General features: G+C 36.7%; 1 protein-coding gene across 3 annotated transcripts in view; it reads left to right on the top strand.

Moving 5' to 3' along the window:
* Positions 1-14,961, top strand: part of LOC131044896 (intermediate cleaving peptidase 55, mitochondrial) — a 298,348-nt gene that overhangs the window by 144,703 nt on the left and 138,684 nt on the right. For all 3 annotated transcript variants that reach the window (XM_057978376.2, XM_057978377.2, XM_057978378.2), the window contains 3 exons: positions 8,235-8,301; positions 8,513-8,620; positions 9,685-9,777. In XM_057978376.2, coding sequence (XP_057834359.2) covers positions 8,235-8,301; positions 8,513-8,620; positions 9,685-9,777 — 268 coding nt within the window. The remainder of the gene's footprint in view (positions 1-8,234; positions 8,302-8,512; positions 8,621-9,684; positions 9,778-14,961) is intronic.

The following is a 14,961-nucleotide window of genomic DNA, read 5'->3' as shown; positions in this document are numbered from 1 at the left end:
GCAAAGAGTGAGTTGAATGAATGTTAGATTGCAAGAAGGCAAAACTAAAACGCACCAGGTATTAGCATAACACCAAAACTTTTCAGTAATAAAATCAAACAAGGAAGTTGGCATAAGAGGTGTTTGAGAAAATTTCACAAGGGGGTTTGAGAAGGTTGTTTGGCAAATAGGAGCAGCCTATTACAGTGGTAGTAGAGCAGGTGTATCCTGCCATCCTGAAGGGTTAATCAGAAAGATGAAGACTTATGAAGAACTACAAGAAGATCTTCAGTACTTGCATGAGCATCTTGGTTGGTTTAGATCAGTCTTCAAAAAGAAATCAGAAGATTATGAATATGACTCTTCCAATGAAAAGATTCGAGATGTCAGTGAGAATGAACTACGGAGACAAAATCTTAGCTTTTCTTGCAAAGGGACTTGGGAGCCTAATCATATATGCACAGGGGAAATGGTTAAGGTGACAGTAGAAGAAGACAAAGAGGGAAGGTTTGGGAAAGAAGAAATTGCTTCAGTTGGACTTGATGCTTGTAAAAATGAGGATGAAGTAGCTTCTTCATGTCCTTCTTCTATCACAGATGGGTACAATGATGTTCATGAAATCAAAGAAGAATCAATTGTTTCTTCAGGTATGGATTGTAATAGTTTCTTTGTGGGTAACTTGGAGGTAAAGCTTGACAAAACCGGTGGGATGATGGTTACTCTTGATGACTCTAAATGTAATTTTAATGATGTTCCACTATTTCTAAATGAAAGATGCATGGCCCCTTTTCGTGGGATAGTTGAAATAGATGGGTCTTTTAGTGTTTTGACACCAAATGGTGATGAAGACAATTCTATATTTGGGCCTAACGCTGCCCAAGTTTTAGATCAGCAAGTGTGCCAAGAAGATGTCATAGAGGCAGTTGATTGTGAGAATCAAGTTCTTCGAGGCCAATTAGACAATTCATCATGTGAAGCAGAAGTTGTTCATACACCTCACAGTCCGCACAGTTTGTGGAATCAGCTGAAGGTGAATGAGGATGGGATTGTGGCAGCCTTATGTTATCACGATGAGATGCATAAGCTGGTTGAAAATTACCTTTGGATGATTCAATTAGAGTGAAAACAAAAGGAAATTGAAGCGGAGTTTTTCTCTTGATAGCTTGCAAATGATCAAAGAAGGTATGGGAGCAATAAAAACAAATTATTTACATCTCCTTTTAGATCGTGATCACCTTCTCAACCTAGTTGAGATCTATTCAGATGCCTTGAAAAGGAAAGAGGAAGAAATTAATGAACTTTGTTTACAGTTGAGCATGGCCTAGTCTTCCCTACACAAGGCGGAGGAAACCATTGCTGGTCCATCAGTGATTCAGGAGTACGATGCAAGAACATTGGAGATCAAACAAATCATTGAGGGAATTGATGAAATCCATAAGTATGAGATGGCACAACATGACTTCAGCACCTTTCTGAATGATTTCGGTTTACATTTTGGAGAGGAGTATGTTTGCTACAATAATCTAGCACTGCCTTCATGGATATTACCTCCCATTTCATTATTTGTTGGCTGTCCTATGATGCTGATCAGAATTTTATCAAGTTGCACTTTGGGGGCAGCGGTTATGGACATGGATAGGAGAGATTGGAACTGCTTTTTTGGAGTTAGAGGAAGAGAGCATGATGAGTTATTACCGTCTTTGGGCTGTAGAGATACCTTGAATACCATTTTGGATTTGGTTCGCAGGTTATACAGTCCTATTATGATCTATACCAGCATCTTGATAGGAGTTGGTATTTGTTTTTATGCTCCTATGATGGGCATCATTCATATCTACAGGAGTCCACTTGGGGTAGATTGGATTATTGATGATTCAAACGCATCAGACTTGGTTATAGGTTCAGGCAACAAGATAGAATTGGATACTAGGTCTCACATGGGTATTGTTGAGATTATCATTGGGTAGTTTGATTAGGAGGACATGGTAACCTCTAAGTTTTGCACGTTGGACCTTAGCACTGATCCATCTAATGTTGAGGTGATGGATTGTACTCATGTTGGTAATGTTGATGCAGTTGTACTTCTTGCGTCGATGTGTGAGTCATCTTTTGTTGTTGCCAGCACAAAGTGGAATTCACATGACCACTCGAATAGTCCATTGGTACAGGCAGGAGTGTTTCACCTCGATTGTGTATTGAGGTGTATTTATTAGTTTACCTTTAGCCTACATACTCAAGTTTTGACTATGTCATTGACGACAAGGAAAGGTGAATTGAGTATGGAGCATATGGGTCTGCACTGGTATGACATATTTTTGATAACAGGCGATTAGTCCGAGTTTGGCAAGTCTCTCACCTTGTTCATTCCAGTTAGTTGCTTACAGAAATAGGTGTCTGAGACTTGGTATGATTGGATTGTAGAGGGTGACAAAGTAGTGCAACGTTTTTATGGTGGATTTATTCTTGGTGATGGGGTCTTAGAGTATGGTAGTAATGTTGCTGTTACCCCTTATTTCAATATATACAAGAGACCATTACAACTGTTACAGGTGGATTGGAGGGAATTTTTGGGTAAGACTTGGTTTTGGGTTGATTTGATGTTGCAGTTTGTGGTTTTGGTCTTGCTTACTTTTTTGAGCACTTCCAGTCTTCTGTGCAGATAGTTGTGGAGGATTTCTGGGGTATAGCTCAGTTACCTTCCATCTCTACTTGTGGGAGCATTAGACACTACAGTCGTCACATGATGTCAGTATACATGCCCCTAGATGGTGATTGGTTGATTGCAGTGAGTTGGGTTGGTCGGTGCTCTTGAGTTTCTTTTTGGGACACTAGGAGATTAGGTGATGGTGAGGGAATCATGGTCTATGATCGGAATGTCATTGTCATCATATATGATTCCGAGGTTGACTCTATGGTTACCGAATTCCAGTTAGGTACTGATTGGCATCACTTTTGGGACATTCTGTTGAGAGATGCTGAGGGTTATCCTTTGAGATTGAACAAATTACATTTCCTATTGCCCAGGATCGAGTTAGACAATGGGGTTTCAGATATGGATCACACTGAGGCACCTTGGCAGGATATATTGCATGGGATAGATCTTAGTTCACTCAGGTTTTTCTGTATTGGTTTTGATGATAATTCGTTGATGGAAAACCCGGAGATGACAGTGCAGTTTGAGGATGAAGGTTTGTCAGTTTTGATTAGAGGAACATAGTGCCAACATAGTGGGGTTCCATTCCGAGTTCAATTTGGAAACTTGAATTCTCTTTGATTAGCAGCTTTGTAGTTGATAGGAGTATGAGAGCCTATGTGGACAATCCAGAGTCTTCCTATGGTTTTGCAGTTTGATTCTTTGGGAGAGTAGTTTTTTGAGGAAATGAATGAGTTTACACAGTATGTTTTTGCTCTTCTTGTTGGAGGTTTTTAGGAGGTCTTTGATTGGGGCACCTTGAAAGACAATGCTTCTGGTAAATGGTGCTGCAGATTTTTTAGGCTGATTTGGGACCCCGGGATTATTTTTAGTTTCAGTGGGTTAGTCAAAAGATTGGGGATTCTATTGGCATTGCTTGAGGACAAGCAATCTTTTGGTAGGGTGGACTGTAATGTCCCCAATTTTTCATGTTCTCTAGCAAGCTTTAGTAGTTGACACTTTGGGTTCTTGTCAGGTTGTTTAGAAGAGTAATATGATGTTTCTGATGAGCTCAATTGGTTTATTGGAGTTAAACGCCACTTTTCGCAGTGATTTCTGGCCTCTGGATTGGTCTCCAAGAATCTTGGAGAAGTCGTCTATTTTTAGTAAGTCGCTCGATCGACATCGTTTGCTATTATTCTTCATCAGGATCACTTTGGTGCGATCGAAATTTGATTCTAATGTGTTCTGACAAGGTTTCCCAAATTTGGTGCATTAATGGGTTATTTTAATTATTTTACTAAGGTTGCTTAAATTTAATGAAAATATTTAATTCCAACCTTAGTGTTATAGCTCATTGGAACAGGGGCGAAAAGTTTTAAATCTTGGGCACATAAAACAGTGACCTTAAGTGTCAAAATATTGTTATATTTTTGGAAGGGTCATTTTCAGAGGAAAAAGGGAGTTTAAATTAATAAAGTGACTAAATTAAAGTACATTTATTTATAAAGTCACTTTATTTTAAAAGGTACTCTTTATTCACTTATGAGGAAAATGATATTTTTAAAAAAGGAGTGATTTATCCCTTGTTCACGGTGTCTTGGTAAATGGGCCCAATGAAAGTTATAAATGGAAGCATTAAATGGAGTTTGTATCATCTTGGACATTGTGTCTTGGAACTTGTGTTTCTGGAGTTAATTCTGGAAATTTTGCTGGCTTTTGAGGACGAAATCCCTCATTAGTGACATTTCCTACACCTGTGCAATACCAGGCATGGGAAATCTTCAAACTAAGTTTTAGAGATTGAATATCAAGCAGGGACATTTATATTCACAGGTTGAAACTCAGCCATGGTGGAGTCGTACAGTTTAGATGACTGGTAAGGGCATTTTTATAAGCTAAGACTGTTGACGGGAATAATCATTATGTTATGTTGTTATATTATGTTTATGTTGTCGTCGGTAATAATGAGTTACGGCGGTCAGTTAGTTGGCCGACGGGTAGGTAGTTGGAGTCGCGACGGTTGTGTCGCACCCCTTCGGGTATTATATATTGTGTACCTTGTCTTCGAAAGGATCATGTTGGTCGTGTCAGATGTAATGTTATAAGCACTTATTGTACATGGACTGTGGAATTAATATAGAGGCTGGTTATTTAATATATTTCCATTATGTTCTGTGCATTTACGTTCTGCATTTAACCGTTTACCCGAGAGGGCAAACAAAGACATTGAAAATTTTAGTACAAAACCCATTTTGTTCAGCTAAGGAGAGTTCGTAGGGAACAGTGATTAATTAATACATACTTCGGTGCTGAAGATTGTGGCTATGCAAAGGGAGTGGGAAAAACTTGACATCAAAAGTGTCGTCTCCTATTGAAGAACACACACGGAAACTCATATTTCTGCAAAACACTATCTGATGTCTATTGTGGGGCTAAAAAAAACTGAACGGTAACAACTACATTGTTGGGCGTGAGTTGTAGAAGCCAGGAAAGCAACCGTTTTTTTTCCTTTTCTTGCTGGTCGTATTCATTCTTTCTTCCTGTTAATGAATAATGAAGTTCACTGTGTTGCTGAACATGACCAAGGGTCTTTAATGGTGTGAGGGATCAATGTTGTGGGTGCTGGGCGTGATCCTTGCTGGATGCTACACTCAGTATTGAGCATCGATTTATCAGCTGGGCGCTAAGACTGAGTGCTAAGTGTGAACCATTGCTGCTGTAAATTACCTGGAAATGCAGACGTCTGTGTACAGTGTGTGGAACACAATTGCTGTGAGCTGGACGCATTTCAATTCGTTGTGAACAGGTTTCACTCAGTGTTGGGGGTCGTATTGGATAGTGAGCTTTGACATTAGTTGATGGTGCAGAGTGTTGTGGTCTCAATCTCTAGCGATAGTGCAGGTCAAATAGTTTTTAATTTCAATCCTTCTCTATCTTTAGATATCTGAATTTGTGGTTTGTATGAACAATATTGTAAGGGCTGAATGAAAAAGATGAAATTTCTAAGTTAATAGAACTCTGTTTGTTACATTGGAAATGATATCCATTATGGTTTATAGTTCTGAAGTTAGTAGTTAGCAAAGAAAGTTGTTGCAAAGAGTGAGTTGAATGAATGTTAGATTGCAAGAAGGCAAAACTAAAACGCACCAGGTATCAGCATAACACCAAAACTTTTCAGTAATAAAATCAGACAAGGAAGTTGGCATAACAACTGTTTGATAAAATTTCACAAGGGGGTTTGAGAAGGTTGTTTGGCAAATAGGAGCAGTATATTACAGCTCCTTGGCCTATGAGACAAAGAAGTACATGTAGGTTTTATTTCATTGTCTTCACCACCCCATAGCTTACATAACTTAGCCATAAATTTTAGGTTTCTTTCCAAGTCATCACATACATCTACACCTTTTCCTCAAATATTAAGGAGGTGAGCATTAACTCTGGTAATGCTGCCTTGATTTTCAAGGTTGCAAAAGTGGCACGTCTACACCCTTATGCCCCCAAATGCCTTAAAGCTGCTTTGTAATTTTGTTGCAAATAGTTTCAATGGAGACTTAGGATCAAAGGGGTCTTTAGCAAAATCTACCAGTATTATGGAGGGGCAATTCATATTTGTAGTTGCACTCACCATGGAACATATGGTTTGGGTTTCATGGTCACCCCTCTTTGCTTATATATTTTCGTCAACCTCAGGTGTATAATCGGATTCAATTTCACTTTGAATCCCAATCTTATCTTGACTCATGCCATGAGCTCTCATAATGACATTGCAACAAACAATATAAAATTTATAAGTTTATGCATGCAACATGATACAAAGGATTAAGACAAAGATTTTCTTTTTGTTTTTCTTACTTCAGGTCGCTCAAAGCACAAAAGTATAGGATAGAAAAATAAAAATCTTTGTTCTCAAGCATTGTCAACCAAGGATTTCACTTTTGCTTTTCTTACTTTAGGCTGCACAAAGCTCAGAAGTAGAGGATACACAAAAGTTTAATCCTAGTTTGACAGAATAAAAAAATTGAACATATAAACTAATAAAAGTAATTTGTAAAAATTAAATAAAAAATAAAAAATAAAAAATATGACAGCTTGCTGTTGTATAATTAATTATATTTTTCGCGAGTTTGAAAATTCTAAATTAAACTAACTATTTAACATTTAATAAATAAAATTGAAATTTGCAATTTATTATATGATCTTTTTTATTTTCAAATTTCAATGTTGATGACGATAGGAATATGCATCCATGTCTATAAATATGAATGTGAAATTATTTAAAAAAATATAAAACATAGAATCCTACCTCTTGCTTGAAAAATTCTTGCAACCTGGCATAGATCCTCTTCTTGCTCCTACTCAACCCTCTTGCATTTGCATATTGCAACACTTCATTCTCACTCTTTCACTCTCACACTCACACTATCAGCTTGCTGTTGATTTGTGTTTGTGAGTTTAAATGAGGATCGGAGGTAGTTTTATAGGGTTTGTGGGGCTTAGGTGATGGCCATTGGCCATTAGGGATCGGCCTTGGGCATTCTAATCAATGAAAATTTTATGTTTTATTTTTAAATTTTGCAACTTCCTTTTTGCCATTCAATAGTGGGAGACGCCTAGGCATCCCTAAGACAGTTGAGAGAGTCTTTGGAGTCCCTTGAATGTCTCAAGAATGTCCCAGTGGCTTGATGGAGGTGGTGTTGTAGCAGGGGGATGTTTTCCTCAAGTCCTTGCCTCTTGGAAACATCCCCATCCTGGGAACATCAGGTTTTTTTTGGGGGACATGTCCTCATTAAACATTGAAAAAGCAACACATATAAAGTTAATTTTAGCAGAAATGTGGAATCAGCCTTGAAAAGACTACAAAGCTTGTAAACTCCAAGTACATATGCTTCATAGTAGGTGAATTTTTATTCTACAAAGAGCTTCCCCTTCTGATTTGAAGTGTAGTTCCACTACACATCTATATTTTCTTGTATGCTGCTGAAAGTTGTGAATTGAAATGCTAGCAAAATGAATGATAGTGGTCACTTTAGGCTTGTCATTCATGTTTTAGGGTTTTTAAGGTTTAAAATGTGTTTTTTAAATTAAAAGAAACATTTTAAAAAAAAAACTGCTGGGTTTGTGGGCATGACTTGGATGTCACAAGACAACTAGGGAAAACCCCTACCGCCTTAGGTACCATGTGGGCATGTCCAGACATATCTGTAGGGTACTTGAGGCAGTAGGGGTGTGTGCTGGCCGTCTTGTGTGTGCTCCCATTCCTGCTTCTGCTCTCGTTCAGTCTTGATCCTACACCAATTCCTACTATTTTCGGGAACCTAGACTTTTATCAATAGTTTGTTGTAAATTTGTCGCTTTATGTGGATTCTTGTATGCTTTTTCCTAATACTATATAAATAGGACTGAGAATTTTTTCTATTTTCAAAGATACATACAATTCTACTATGAAGAATGTGAGTTAATGGACACTAATATTATGAAATCCCAAACCTTTTGGTGTTTTCTTAAATTATATAATATAATTATCCATGCTTTCCTTTGCTTAGAAAGGTTTAGAGCTCCCTTTCATTCAACTTTCTCTAGTTTAACATTGTAAAACTTTGTTTTCTCCCATGTATAACAGGTTTCCTCCTGTGGTTGGTGGTGGAGTGAATGGGAGTGTCATCCATTACAGTCGAAATGATCAACAAGTAGGGTGTATTGGAAAGATCTTTAGAATCATGTAGTCCTGTATTGAAATAAATGCAATTGTTGAAGAATTTCTGTTTGCATCTTGAGTTTGGTTTTCATGTTGATAACTAATACCTGAGAATTGATATATAACTGTCCATATTCAAATATTTTATAGAGACATAAGTTATTCATTGTAGATTGCTTCATAATTTTTTTGCCTTGATGCAGATAAAAGAAGGAGAAATGGTCTTGATGGATGTTGGATGTGAAATATATGGTTATGTCAGTGATCTCACTCGTACATGGCCACCCCATGGTAGCTTTTCTCCTGCTCAAGTATTCTCTTTTTCCAGCTCTTTTCATTTTTACCTATCTCAAGAACTTGTATTTGTATGATGCTGTCAAAGCAGCTTGTAAGATGGATAAATTTCAAATGAAATGAAGATAACAACCAATATTTATACTCTGAATGAGCCAAACCTTGCTAGGATTCAGAAGGGATCATCTCTTCTGATTGCTATATTGCTTGTTCTTTTCTAATTATTTCTATTATATTCAATACTGCTATTTTGCAATAACAGCCAAATCCTTAAGTTCATTCAACTATACTTTTCTTTCCGTGGTAAATTAAAGTTTCAGTTGGTTCCTAAATACAAAATCTTAAAGAATATGGATCATTTTCAGCCTCATGAAAGAAGATTAAAAATAATACCAGATTTTCATTCAAAGATTCCTCCCATTCACCCAGAATCTTGTTACTCCTCGGATGTGATTCTTTCAGCAAACATTCTCTCTGAAACATTGAATGTTACATAAAAAGAAGAGGAGAAAAAACCCTCCAATTCTGATTGCAAACCAATCCATTCCCCTTTGTTTTTGTTTTATCATTGTATTTTGCTATCTCTTTTTCCGGAGGGCAAAAATATGTAGTCACAATTCTATGTTTTGGTTCATAGTGACATAGTGTTATTAATAGGGTGTGCGTGTCAAGAAAGTCTTCATCAATTCATTAATATCATTCTTGATTATTTTGTACACATTCGAGATGGAATCCCAAATATGTTTCTTTAGGACAGGACTTTAATATAATTTGTAATTATTGTCTGTGCATGTTAATAAATGTGTGCCTGCATATTTATAAATTGTGAAATTAGTATGTTTGTCATCTCATGTGTATTGTTTATGCTCTGTAAATGTGCATGAGTGCATGCATTTTCTTTTCTAATGAGAGGGACTGGTCACCAACACAAAAGACTAGTCTGTGTTGAATTACACATGTTCAGAGGAAAGGTTCAGAAATAGTTTATTACACCCTCAAGATGTGGAACGATTGGATAGAATTTTTAAGGTGTATTTCAGTTTTTGGTAGTGTGTCTTATGCTAATTCTATTTTGTTGCAGCAAGAGCTGTACGAGCTCATCTTGGACACTTCTAATGAGTGTTTGAAGCTCTGTAAACCTGGAGTTAGTCTGCACCAAATTCATACACATTCTGTAAGATTCAAAGATGTCTTTTTTTTTGGTTATTACATGTATGGATAGAGGCAAAGTCACTTATGAGTATGGTAAGAAGAGAATTTCTGTTACATAGGATTAAATGCAGATAAAGGGTTTGTTGATATCATAAATCTTGTCCAATTAATATTGCACAATTCATCTTAGACACTGCTAATGAGCATTTGAAGTTTTGTAAACCCAGAGCTATTCTGCAACAAATTCAGACCCATTCTGTAAGATTCTAGTCTGTCTTTACATTTTGTATTACATGTATGGAAAGAGACAAAATAAATTATAATATGATAAGGAGAAAATGTATGCCACCATAGACTTCAATTTACATATAGGGGTTCATGATATCAAAAACTTGATTCAATTTGATATTTCACCATTCTTCTCAACTTCAAGGCATGAACGTTAGCCTAGGATTTTTATTCCAATTAATAGGCGGAATAAAATAAAAAAGAAAAAGTCCGCTGATGCAATGGATTGTTGAATGCAACATTGCTCAGTAACATGCATATGCTCTATGTAGGATGTGTCTTGAGTTTCCTAGATATCAAAATTTATGGACAATAATATGATATCAATGAGAGGATTCTCCAATATAATAATTTTCTAAAACCAGGCAAGGTCTTTGTAATGTCCCTACTAGTTAGAGATCACTGTCCTGCAAAACAGATTGTTAGAATACAACAAATATATATATATATATATATATATATATATATATATATATATATATATATATATATAATCTAATTTGCCATTAAACTTCAATTACTTAATTAATACTAATCTCATTTCTTATTTAATAAAAAGGATAGGAGTACAGTACTGGGACATGTCCTTAGGCGGCTGTGAAGCTCGCCTTCTTGGAACCCATCTTGGTTCCAAGCCATACTAGGAAATCGAAGGTTAATTCGATTCTTGTCTTGGATGTAATTTCTTACACCCAAGCCATACCAGGAAACTGAAGGTTAATTCGATTCCTGTCTTGGATGTAATTTCTTACATCCAAGCCATACCAAGGAAGACCATCATATATGATCAGTTCCTTGCCTTGGATGATGCATCTCATATATGCATATAGATTCTCAGTATATACTGCCTACCAGGGATTATCATAACCCCTGCATTAGACTAAGGGAATTTCTTCCCAATAGCCTCCATCATATAGCCACAACATTCATACTACATTCTACAATTCATTATCATTTTCATTCCATAATCTATATTTACATATTCTTATATTAACATGTATTCGGTAACATATATTCAGAAAATATTCATTACCATATATTCACAAATATTCATTAACATATTTTCATGACTATTCATTAACGTATATTCACAAATATTCATTACAATATATCTAGAACTATTCATTAACATGTATTAAAATATTCATTACTATATGTGTGTGTGTGTGGCACACACGTCCACACACATATATCCTCTGTGAACCGCAGACATCACTTACCTGTCGCAGTCTGCAGTCTGCTGTTGAAGCTCCTAGACCGTAGTCCGCTTGCTATCCTCCCGTCTCTCTTTCTTTTCTTTTCCTCCCCTCCTTAGCTCGTCGCATCCCCCCACGGGGTTCCTTCCGCAGGAAGGGGTGTGACGGTGGTTGCAGCCCCCCATCCCACCACTTCCGCTGGGGGGGGTGGGGGGGGAGGGCACCGTGGAGTTAGCTCTCCACGTGGGGGTTATCTCCACGTAAACATATTTAAGACATTTACTTTATCCAATGCTTACTCCCATTTAACATGCGTTAATATTAAACATTAACTTGATTTGATTCTTTCATTTAATAATTCATATTTCCATCTTTTAATATATTTAAATATATTAATATTATTTAATAATTCATTTCTTCTTTTAATATATTAACATCATTTTAATAATTGACTTCATCACTACCTTCAAATAATCATTTGTTAATCATTATATTAATCAATAGTAATACTTGCCTTATTTAGGATATATATAATGATCAAGGAGGGGACATGATAGTCCATCCTTCCCGAAATTGCTTGTCCTCAAGCAACTAACAATTTTCTCGAACTAAATCATCTCCCAATAAAAACACAAGGTATATATGTGTAAAGGTATGAAACACACATGAAGTTTATGCACAATATCTGTATTCACCATATACGGAAATACACATGGATATGAGTACATTCAAGGTGTGCAACATATGTAATACACATGGGTACAATTAAGGCATGCAACACATGTGAAATACATGTAGTATATAAAGTATGGAGTATACACTTGAATTTGCTTAAGTAACATGGAGTTCACCTAGGCATTCACTTAGGTCAAGAAGTGAATGTATATAGCACATATAAATTCACTTAAACATGGGATACATATCTAAACACAAGTATGAATCATATATGGAAGTATAGGTGAATCATCCACAACAATTCATTCAAGGCATGAAGTATGTACATAAGACATGTAGGGCTTGAAGCAATACCCAAATAAACATAAGGTACCACGTATGTATAAGAAAAGGCAATCATGGTGTGATCGTGCTACAAACACATCAATCATCAGGCACACATAAAGACACAAGGCATACATGCTGGAAGCGTATCGGACATGAGGCACACACATGAATATACGTAGTATATAAGCAAGGAGTACTTGAGGCATACATGCTGAAAATGTGACAACATTGAGCATTCTCATAGACATCCATACAAGACACCCATAATGAAAGGTTAAAGTTTTATCAAATATGGTAAATAGTCGTTAATCTGTTGTATGCTTAGCTCTCATAGATTGCACGAGTCTCCTCTTCCTCATTCCCCTCTACCTTACAAGATGGTAGATTTAGTGTGCCAAGGGTGCATGTCACAGTCTACATGCAGCTCCCTCAAGGTTTGCTACTTGTCTTGGGACATTTTTCGCCATGTGACCGATTTATTCTGCCTTTCCCCCACACACTCCCTATCTTTGCAAGCATTAGAGAAAGGTGAAGAATCAGAACACTGAAATCATTAGGTTAAGAATTCAATTTAATACGACACCATTGTAATTACATTGTCAATTATTTACTTAAGGCAAGAAGCTTTCAAATGCATACACATGTAGTATGAAGTATACATGTCAAGCACATAAATACAAGTAAGGCACTTAGTGCAAACACATGCATTCATGCCAATAGACTTTAAAGCAGGAAACATGTACATTAGTACGTAGAACACGAAGCATATGAAACCTTTATGACATGAGCCATACACCTATGAATACCCACTAGGTAAGGAACATACATGCAGAATAAATTTGGTGTTTCTCATTTGAAAAGTACACACATATTAAAGAGTAATGTTGTAATTTTGTCCCACAGGATGGCAGGATTATGCTTTGATACCACTGTAATGTCCCTACTAGTTAGAGATCACTGTCCTGCAAAACAGATTGTTAGAATACAACAAATATATATATATATATAACTAATCTAATTTTCCATTAAACTTCAATTACTTAATTAACACTAATTTCAATTCTTATTTAATAAAAAGGATACGAGTGCAGTACTTGGACATGTCCTTAGGTGGCGGTGAAGCTCCCCTGCTTGGAACCCATCTTGGTTCCAAGCCATACTAGGAAATCGAAGGTTAATTCGATTCCTGTCTTGGATGTAATTTCTTACACCCAAGCCATACCAGGAAACCGAAGGTTAATTCGATTCCTGTCTTGGATGTAATTTCTTACACCCAAGCCATACCAAGGAAGACCATCATATATGATCAATTCCTTGCCTTGGATGATGCATCTCATCATCCAAGTCTACCAGAGAGGATTGGCCAGATCCGTCTCTTCTTGGATGAACTTTGTCAACCAAGCCATAACAGATATGCATATAGATTCTTAGTATATACTGCCTACCAGGGATTATCATAACCCCTGCATTAGACTAAGGGAATTTCTTCCCAATAGCCTCCATCATATAGCCACATCATTCATACTACATTCTACAATTCATTATCATTTTCATTCCATAATCTATATTTACATATTCGTATATTAACATGTATTCGGTAACATATATTCAGAAAATATTCATTACCATATATTCACAAATATTCATTAACATATTTTCATGACTATTCATTAACGTATATTCACAAATATTCATTAGCATACATCTAGAACTATTCATTAACATGTATTAAAATATTCATTACTGTATATGTGTGTGTGTGGCACACACGTCCACACACATATATCCTCTGTGAACCGCAAACATCACTTACCTGTCGCAGTCTGCAGTCTGCTGTTGAAGCTCCTAGACCGTAGTTCACTTGCTATCCTCCCGTCTCCCTTTCTTTTGTTTTCCTCCCCTCCTTAGCTCTGCGACAATCTTCCTTAATACCTCGTGGAGGGGAAGGGTCGCATCCCCCCACGGGGTCCCTTCCGCAGGAAGGGGTGTGATGGTGGTCGCAGCCCCTGTCCCACCACTTCCGCCGGGTGGGGGGGCACCGTGGAGTTAGCTCTCCACGTGGGGGTTATCTCCATGTAAACATATTTAAGACATTTACTTTATCCAATGCTTACTCCCATTTAACATGCGTTAATATTAAACATTAACTTTATTTGATTCGTTCATTTAATAATTCATATTTCCATCTTTTAATATATTTAAATATATTAATATTATTTAATAATTCATATCTTCTTTTAATATATTAACATCATTTTAATAATTGACTTTATCACTACCTTCAAATAATCATTTGTTAATCATTATATGAATCAATAGTAATACTTGCCTCATTTAGGATAAATAGAATGATCAAGGAGGGGACATGACAGTCTTCTTGTGGATATCGTTGCTTCATAAGCTTGAACTCAAAATGTGATTGCATATTTTAGAGACAAGTAGGTCTATCACTTTTGTGTGTTCAGAATATGTCATCTGTCTACATGAAAGGGGTGTGTTGTTGTGGCTAAAATCACATTGCTACGACTCCATCCTGCTAACGCAGAATAGAATGATCTCGCCGAGTATCCTATCCTCTCTTGAGATAAGGAAATCCCTAATGCTGGTTTAGTTGATCAATGGGGACGACCTCAAGGTTTTGATTGTCAGGTCTTGACTGCGGGATAGCTCAACGGTTGATGTGATTTGCTGGGAGCACAAGGGGTCTTACGATTTTGCAA

The sequence above is a fragment of the Cryptomeria japonica genome, chromosome 1 (assembly GCF_030272615.1).
Source record: "Cryptomeria japonica chromosome 1, Sugi_1.0, whole genome shotgun sequence".
Lineage (NCBI taxonomy): Eukaryota > Viridiplantae > Streptophyta > Pinopsida > Cupressales > Cupressaceae > Cryptomeria > Cryptomeria japonica.
This window is presented reverse-complemented; position numbering and strand designations above follow the sequence as displayed.